The sequence below is a fragment of the Bison bison genome, unplaced genomic scaffold (genome assembly GCF_000754665.1).
Source record: "Bison bison bison isolate TAMUID 2011002044 unplaced genomic scaffold, Bison_UMD1.0 scf7180017864183, whole genome shotgun sequence".
NCBI lineage: Eukaryota > Metazoa > Chordata > Mammalia > Artiodactyla > Bovidae > Bison > Bison bison.
In genome coordinates, this window is record NW_011494755.1 from 5,423,643 (window position 1) to 5,433,394 (window position 9,752).

The following is a 9,752-nucleotide window of genomic DNA, read 5'->3' on the forward strand; positions in this document are numbered from 1 at the left end:
CTAGAGATCTCTTCGAGAAAATTAGAGATACCAAGGGAACATTTCATGCAAAGACGGGCTCGATAAAGGACAGAAATGGTATGGACCTAACAGAAGCAGAAGAGATTAAGAAGAGGTGGCAAGTATATACAGAAGAACTGTACAAAAAAGATCTTCACGACTCAGATAATCACGATGGTGTGATCACTGACCTAGAGCCAGACATCCTGGAATGTGAAGTCAAGTGAGCCTTAGAAAGCATCACTACGAACAAAGCTAGTGGAAGTGATGGAATTCCAGTTGAGCTATTCCAAATCCTGAAAGATGATGCTGTGAAAGTGCTGCACTCAATATGCCAGCAAATTTGGAAAACTCAGCAGTGGCCACAGGACTGGAAAAGGTCAGTTTTCATTCCAATCCCAAAGAAAGGCAATGCCAAAGAATGCTCAAACTATCGCACAATTGCACTCATCTCACATGCTAGTAAAGTAATGCTCAAAATTCTCCAAGCCAGGCTTCAGCAATACGTGAACCGTGAACTCCCAGTTGTTTAAGCTGGTTTTAGAAAAGGCAGAGGAACCAGAGATCAAATTGCCAACATCTGCTGGATCATTGAAAAAGCAAGAGAGTTCCAGAAAAACATCTATTTCTGCTTTATTGACTATGCCAAAGCCTTTGACTGTGTGGATCACAATAAACTGTGGGAAATTCTGAAAGAGATGGGCATACCAGACCACCTGACCTGCCTCTTGAGAAATCTGTATGCAGGTCAGGAAGTAAAAGTTAGAACTGGACATGGAACAACAGACTGGTTCCAAATACGAAAAGGAGTACGTCAAGGCTGTATATTGTCACCCTGCTTATTTAACTTATATGCAGAGTACATCATGAGAAACACTGGACTGGAAGAAACACAAGCTGGAATCAAGATTGCTGGGAGAAATATCAATAACCTCAGATATGCAGCTGACACCACCCTTATGGCAGAAAATGAAGAACTAAAAAGCCTCTTGATGAAGGTGAAAGAGGAGAGTGAAAAAGTTGGCTTAAAGCTCAACATTCAGAAAACGAAGATCATGGCATCTGGTCCCATCACTTCATGGGAAATAGATGGGTAAACAGTGGAAACAGTGGCTGACTTTATTTTTGGGGGCTCCAAAATCACTGCAGATGGTGACTGCAGCCATGAAATTAAAAGACGCTTACTCCTTGGAAGAAAAGTTATGACCAACCTAGATAGCATATTCAAAAGCAGAGACATTACTTTGCCAAGAAATGTCCGTCTAGTCGAGGCTATGGTTTTTCCATTGGTCATGTATAGATGTGAGAGTTGGACTGTGAAGAAAGCTGAAAGAGTGCTGAAGAATTGATGCTTTTGAACTGTGGTGTTGGAGAAGACTCGAGAGTCCCTTGGACTGCAAGGAGATCCAACCAGTGCATTCTGAAGGAGATCAGCCCTGGGATTTCTTTGGAAGGAATGATGCTAAAGCTGAAACTCCAGTACTTTGGCCACCTCATGCAAAGAGTTGACTCACTGGAAAAGACTCTGATGCTGGGAGGGATTGGGGACAGGAGGAGAAGGGGACGACAGAGGATGAGATGCCTGGATGGCATCAGTGACTTGATGGACGTGAGTCTGAGTGAACTCCAGGAGTTGGTGATGGACAGGGAGGCCTGGCGTGCTGCGATTCATGGGGTCGCAAAGAGTCGGACATAACTGAGAGACTGAACTGAACTGAAGGACTCCACATAAAAACTTCTAGATCTGATAAATGAATTCAGCAAAATACCAAGATAAAAGAATGACATCAGAAATTGGTTGTATTTCTTTACAATAGCAATGAAATATCAGAAAAGAAATGTAAAAAAACAATAGTTTTCAACATCACAGTCCCCAAAACAAAATACTTATGAATAAACCTGATTAAGGAGATTAAAGACTCATACACTGAGAACTATAAAACATTAAGAAAGGAAACTGAAGATGATTCAAAGATATGGAAAGAAATCCCATGTTCTTGGACTATAAGAATTAACATTGTTAAAATGGCCATATTAGTCAAAGCAATCTACTGATGTAATGCAATCCCTATCAAATGACCCATGACAGTTTCACAGAACTAGAACAAATAATCCCCAAATTCTATGGAACCATAGGTGACCCAGAACTGCTAAAGCAATTCCGAAGAAAAAGAATAAAGCAGGAGGCATAGCCTTCCCAGACTTCAGACACACTCCAGAGCTACAGGAATCAAAACAGCACGGCACTGGCACACAAACAGACATGTGGCTCAGCGGAGCAGGAGAGAGAGCCAAGGAAGAAACCTACACACCTACTACCAGTTAGTCTTCTACAAGAGACTCAGGAAGATAAAACGGGAACAAGCCTCTTCAGCAACTGGTGTTGGAAAAGCTGGACAGCCACATGTAAACAGATGCAATTAAAACATACCCTCTCACTGTACACAGAAATAACCTCAAAATGGCTTAAAGACCTAAACATAATTAAGACAGGACACCATAGGCAAAACATTCTATGACATAAATTGTACCAACGCTTTCTTAGGTCAGTCTCCCAAGGCAATAGAAATAAAAACAAAAGTAAACAAACTTACAAGCTTTTGCACAGCAAAGGAAACCATAAAAAGAAAAGAAAACGATCTACGGAATGGGAGAAAAATGTTTGCAGATGATGCAGTAGATAAGGGTTTAATTTCCAAAATACACAAACAGCTCATACTACTCAACAAAAAAACCCAAACAACCCCATCAAAAAATGGCTAAAGATCTTAATAGACATTTCTCCAAAAAAAACATACAGATAGATGGCACCAGGCATGTGAAAAGATGCTCATCACTAATTATTACAGAAATGCAAATCAAAACTACAGTGAGGTACCACTTGACACCAGTCAAAACGGTCATCATTAATAAGTCTACAAACAACAAATGCTGAAGAGGGTATGCTGAAAAGGGAACCCTCCTGTACTCTTGGTGGGAATGTAAGTTTGTACAGCCACTATGGAAACAGTATGGTGGTCCCTCAGAAAACTAAAAAGAGAATTACAATATGATCCAGCAATCCCACTCCTGGGCATATCCTGGAGAAAACTCTAACCCAAAAGACATATGCACCCCTATGTCCATAGCAACACTACTCACAACAGCCCCAAGACATAAACAACCTAAAGATCCACTGACAGATGACTTGATAAAGAACACGTGGTACATACATACAATGGAATACTACTCAGACATAAAAAGAATGAAACAATGCCACGTGCAGTATCATGGATGCAAATGGGATTATCAAATTAAGTGAAGTAAGTCAGAAAGAGAAAGAACTAGGGTGTCATGTATACACGGAATCTAACATACAGCACAAATGAACCTATGAAACAGACTCACAGACAGAGAACAGACTTGTGGGTGCCAAGGGGAGAAGAGGGAGAGGGAGACGCATGGACTGTGGGTTTGGGGTTGGTAGATGCAAAGTACTACACTGGAATGGATAAACAACACCCTACTGTATAGCACAGGGAACTATATTCGATATTCTATGATAAACCACAATGGAAGAAAAGAGAAACAAAGAATGCATGTATGTGTATAACTGAATCACTGTGCTGTGCAGCTGAGATCGTCACAACATTGTCAATCATGCCTCAATAAAGAAAAAGAGGACTCCCCTTGTGCTCAGCAGATTAAAGTGAATGTAGCAATAACTATGGTCACCAACTTTTGGGGAAACCAGGGTATATACAGATGGTGCTTGTATTTTGGGGAAAATGGTGAAGGTGTTAAAATGATACGTGAAATTCAACTGGTAGCGAAAAGGCAGGAAATAATAAGGAAAGCCCTAAAAAGTGATGCCTGGCCTTGAAGTTTTGATTAAGATGCAGGATACAGGAAGCTTGGGGCTGGTGCACTGGGATGACCCAGAGGGATGGTATGGGGAGGGAGGAGGGAGGGGGGTTCAGGATGGGGAACATGTGTACACCCGTGGTGGATGCATGTTGATGTATGGCAAAACCAATACAATATTGTAAAGTAAAAAAATAAAAATAAAAAAAATAAGATACAGAATAAAATGAGATTACATCTGATAATCACAGCTGGAACAATGAGAACAATCAGCTTCAATTTTGTAGTAAAAAGCAAATAAATTTAAAGGCAACAAAATTAAATTTAAGTAAGAAGACAGACATATCAGATTGGAATTTGAATATCATAAAATGTATAAATGAACCCCACATTCTTTCCTGCCTCAGAGGTCTTTAATTATGCCATTTGTTCCATCTGGGACCCTCACCCCAACTCCCAAAAGCCCAGTCTGGGTGGCTTTCCTGCAGTTTCTGTTTATCCCACCGAATCCCACAGATGTCCACTCTAAATTCCTAAAACACCATTTGGTTTAAATATATCATCATGCATTGTTTTCTGTTTCCCAAGTAAGTCTACAAATTCTTATTAATTCACATCTCCTTAAAAGGTTTCTGTAATATCCACTGCAGCTAGTTCAGTAAACACTTCTGACCAATTGAACTTTGAAGAAGTGTGAACTCGCTTTGCTTTATAATCTTTCTAGTTTTTCAGTGCCTACACATTACGTATAGTCACTTAATATTTGTTAAATGAATAAAATCAGATGTTAAATATAAACTGAGTACCCAGTGTAAGTGCCGTTATTAGCAACGGGCAAACACACAGGCCACGAAGCTGCAGCAGAAAACACCTGAAGTCAAGTCTGATCTCTCAGACACGCTGGGAAGGTCCTTACACAACTTCCACAGTCCTCCCCCTCCTGCTGCACTGTCCTGGCGGAAAACTGACCTCTTCACTCCCCTTTCTCCACATCCTCAGGGAACGGTCAGCATGCTGAATGCACATGATACGTACGCTGATATCCTAGAGTTACTGTGAGAGTATCTGCCACTCAAGTTACTGCCACTCGTGACACTGCTGGTTTCAGAGAAAAGATCTGACTCTGGACCGTGGGGTGCTTCATCATCTAGAAAAGAAGAACCAGACACGGAATTGAAAACTCCCTGCAGATAAGGTTCACCTTCAGCAGGGTAAATGAACCCTAGTTATCCAGGTCACCTCTAATGAGGTAGGAAAACCAGTACAGAGCTGATCTAAAATAGGGCACAAATGTGTACAAGTGAGTCACTAGACTGGCACAACGCTGTACATCAGCTATTCTTCAGTAAAAAAAGGAGGTGCTCTCCTTGTGCTCAACAGACTGAAATCAAGGTAGCAGTAACTACTAGTCACCAGTAGATATGAAATACAATTTTACTACTGTAAGCTAGCACTTTACCAAACGTCTTTATTCTTTTCTTAAAGCAAAGGAACTTCTGGAGATGAGGGGATTCATTCTGTAAATACCACAGTCAGTTCCCCTGGCTGGGTGAGTGGGGAGCGTTTGGTAGACCAGTACCCATGACAAAGACACACACACGCCCTTCACAGAGGCCTCAGACTTCCACTTGGCACAGTAACCTCACTGCAGGAGGCACAGGAAGCGGCTAATAAGACCAAGTGTGACGCTGCCCCCAGCACCCCTGAGCTGCACTGCCTCCAGGCAGCCACTCACCCAGGCTCACGGGCTGGGCCTGCTCCTTCAGCTCTCGTACCACCAGCAGACGTTTCTTATGGCGACTGAATGTGGCTGTCTGAGAGTCCAGAAACGCCATATAATTTTTCTGGGCTGAGGGTGCAGATGGAAAATAATTTAAACATGTTTAAGCAAAGGGAAAAAACTAGAGTGAGGGGTTAGCAAGGGAGTTGGAGCTTAATGAAAAGAAAACAAGTTATCAAGTTTTTCAAGTAAGATTTTTTTCTTTAAATTTAACAGAGAATTAACCAACAATGCTTTTGGAGAATGAACTAGAGATTGAGGTACAAGATCTTAAAGTTCATCAACATCATCCTAGAAAACACTCTACCACTAAACTTGTATAATCACCTGAATAAGAGTCTTTAATATCTAACGCAAGAGAGGACTGGCAAATAAAAGGAGTGTACAGGAAGCTGTTAACAAAAATAGGAAGAAAGTCATGAAATGCTTCCTAAACCTATAAGTATTCGGTCTTTGCTGATGAATAGTCAGCATTTTTCTAGGTTCTCATTAGTGGAAAAAAATTCAAGTAAGAGTGAGCTAGAAGGATTGTTACAGGGCCCAGGAGGATGCTTCCAGGACCCAGGCAGGAGTACGTAAAGAGAATGATACACAGAGAACTCTCCCAGTTTTACGTTGGACAGGGTAGTAGAGAGCAGACAGGGTAAGAATGTGAATGCATGTTAATGTCAGAAAGGCTAGACATTACTTACAGGGTAGACTGTGCAGGGCTTAAAAGCAACCTCTACTCCCAAAGATGTCTATACGTCAAACTGACATCCTACTCTTCTTACACTTTGCATTTAAGGAATTACAGTGTACACTAGAGTATTCTAGAACTGATTATCATTCATCTGTTATTGATTAACCTTCTGCAAAGGTCCTTTTCATTTTTATTATTTTTTTGGACATGCCGTGCAGCATACAGGATCTTAAGTTGCCCAACAAGGGATTGAGCCTGTGCCCCCAGAACTGGAAGCTGTCTTAACCACAAGGCCATAGGAAAAGCCCTTCTTTTTATTGTAAAAAAAATTTTTATTTTGAAAGTTCAAACCTATTAAAAGTTGCAACAGTTCAATGAATACACACACATACTTCACTTAGATTTATCAATTATTAATATTATTCTGTATTTTTGGCTTCCTCTGTTTCTCTCTCCACTCTCTCTCACACACACATAATTATTTTTGTGGAACCCTTTGAGAGGAAGTTACAATCCTTCCCTCCTAAATACTTTAGCATTTCTCTCTTAAGAATCAGGATATTATGTATATAATCACAATATAATTATTAAATGCAGAAAATTAACCATTTGATATGATATTATCTAACAGTTCATATGCAAGTTTACCAACTATTACCCAATGCAAAAATTTTTAATTGTATCTTACCCACAGGTTTTTAACATTCAAATATTTCATGTGTGACTATTTAACATCATCGTTGCTATTGTTTAGACACTAAGTCTGTCCAACTCTTCATGACTCCATGGACTGTAGCCTCCCAGGCTCCTCGATCCATGGGATTTCCCAGGCAAGAATACTGGAATGGGCTGTCATTTTTCTTCTCTAGGGGGATCTTCCCGACCCAGGGATCAAACCCATGTCTTCTGTAACGGCAGGCAAATTCTTTACCACTGGAAGCCCATTTAACACAGCACATTTAAAAACCGTGGTCAGAACTCAATGATCTCACCCAGGGGAGAACTCTGGCTGACTCAATAAAATGCGTTCGTTCATCACTGACATGATTAAAGGATGTAACAGCAAAGATAGTCCTCTCCCGTCTCCCTCTCCCCCCAATCTTGATATTTCCAAATTAGGGATTCTTTCTAAAATACAACCCTCACCTTCTAGAATGGAAGGCTTTATGTTGGTTTCTATAATATCTGGTCTGTTATACTTGTGTACCTAAAAGGAAAAATAAGATAATTTTAGGCAGGAAAACTTCAAGTCACTGGAAAGTTAAGATGCTGGGGAATGGATCACTTTCAGAGGTGACCAGGATATTTTCCGGAGGAACAGGCCTACAAGGTGGTCAAAGAAAACCCAAATCGTTCCAGTAAAAATCAGTAACATTTCATGTTTAGAGGACTAATTCCACACCTCAAGAATAAATTATTTAAATGATTTAAAAAGCACTGCTTATCCTTCGACCAGAACCTGAACTACTTCTACCAAACCTCGGAAGCCTCAGAAGACCAGGGACTCCGGCTGACACTGTACCCCCCATGCAGGCCCTCATTCTGCTGAGCACTCAGGCAGGGAAGAGTTCTGACGGCCTCTTACCAGTCTCAGAGCTTCTTCCCAGGCAGCTCCTTCTAACAGCACGAGCACAGCTTCTTCATGGTCCTGACAAGGGAACATTAAGGAAGATAACAGGTTAATGGGGCAAGCATGTCAGATGCCACCGTATCAAACTGCAAAAGTGCCCAAAGAGCTGCCTCTCTTGCTCACAATCCCAGTTCTCAGCATAGGGTCTGGCCCAGAGCGGATGCTTGATAGATGCTGATGCAAAAGACAAATGAGTGTCAATTCTTGAAATGACCACAAAACACAAGGTGAACATCATCTCTCTACATCCCTGAGCACTGAAACCACGAGAGAGACTGTTAGAAATGCCCATTTCCCCAGCTGCACCTCCAAGTCTGATTCAGGAGATTTAGGTGGGCTCCTGAATTAACAAGACCACACTTTGAAAAAAGGGTAGCCTAGAACTATAACCTTCTAAACCTTTTTTTTTTTTAATGCTTATTTTTTTCTCCTTGTATTTCAAACAACTTCAAACCTATAAAAAACTGAAATTAGTAGACATGTATATCCTACAGTCTTTAAGCCATTTGTGATGCTTACATACTTACCACTAAGAACTTTTGATTATGTACCCTAATATATAATTACGTTCTTAAAAAGCACATAAAACAAAACACGTTTTTAAAAGATGAAATAAGAGACAACTGGCTGGATTTCTTCAAGTAATCTCTATCATAAAAAAGGTGTGTATAAACTAGATAAAAAGGGATTTAAAGAACATAAGATAATGAATGCAATACATAGACCCAGGAGGAATCTAATTGTATCGATCTACTATAAACAACTTCGGAATATTGAGGGAACTTAACTTTTCATTATTGGATAAATTAAAATGTGTCAACACGGAGAGAGGAAGATTATAGCAAAACAAACCAAATTTACAAACAGTATACTTTCATTTTGGTGAAAAAGTACATCTGTGTGTAGTGTGTCTGTGCGTGCATGCATGTGCGTGCCTGTGTATGGGGGTGAGTAGGGAAGACAGAGAGGAGAGAGGAAACTCTAGAAAGAAACAGTCACACAGAGTCGGACACGACTGACGCGACTTAGCATGCATGCTCAAACTACCGCACAATTGCACTCATCTCACACGCTAGTAAAGTAATGCTCAAAATTCTCCAAGCCAGGCTTCAGCAATACGTTAACCGTGAACTTCCAGATGTTCAAGCTGGTTTTAGAAAAGGCAGAGGAACCAGAGATCAAATTGCCAACAACCGCTGGATCATCGAAAAAGCAAGAGAGTTCCAGAAAAACATCTATTTCTGCTTTATTGACTATGCCAAAGCCTTTGACTGTGTGGATCACAATAAACTGTGGAAAATTCTGAAAGAGATGGGAATACCAGACCACCTGACCTGCCTCTTGAGAATCCTATATGCAGATCAGGAAGCAACAGGTAGAACTGGACATGGAACAGACTGGTTCCAAATAGGAAAAGGAGTTCGTCAAGGCTGTATATTGTCACCCTGCTTATTTAACTTATATGCAGAGTACATTATGAGAAATGCTGGGCTGGAAGAAGCACAAGCTGGAATCAAGATTGCTGGGAGAAATATCAATAACCTCAGATATGCAGATGACACCACCCTTATGGCAGAAAGTGAAGAGGAACTCAAAAGCCTCTTGATGAAGGTGAAAGAGGAGAGTGAAAAAGTTGGCTTAAAGCTCAACATTCAGAAAACGAAGATCATGACATCTGGTCCCATCACTTCATGGGAAATAGATGGGCAAACAGTGGAAACAGTGTCAGACTTTATTTTTGGGGGGCTCCAAAATCACTGCAGATGGTGACTGCAGCCATGAAATTAAAAGACGCTAACTCCTTGGAAGGAAAGTTA

At 40.7% G+C, this 9,752-nt stretch overlaps 1 protein-coding gene across 1 annotated transcript in view; it reads right to left on the reverse strand.

Moving 5' to 3' along the window:
• IKBKAP (inhibitor of kappa light polypeptide gene enhancer in B-cells, kinase complex-associated protein) overlaps positions 1-9,752 on the reverse strand; it is a 63,090-nt gene that overhangs the window by 8,980 nt on the left and 44,358 nt on the right. The window contains exons 30-33 of the mRNA XM_010843541.1: positions 7,891-7,953; positions 7,452-7,512; positions 5,579-5,692; positions 4,879-4,990 (exon numbers count right to left, since the gene is read on the reverse strand). Coding sequence (XP_010841843.1) covers positions 4,879-4,990; positions 5,579-5,692; positions 7,452-7,512; positions 7,891-7,953 — 350 coding nt within the window. The remainder of the gene's footprint in view (positions 1-4,878; positions 4,991-5,578; positions 5,693-7,451; positions 7,513-7,890; positions 7,954-9,752) is intronic.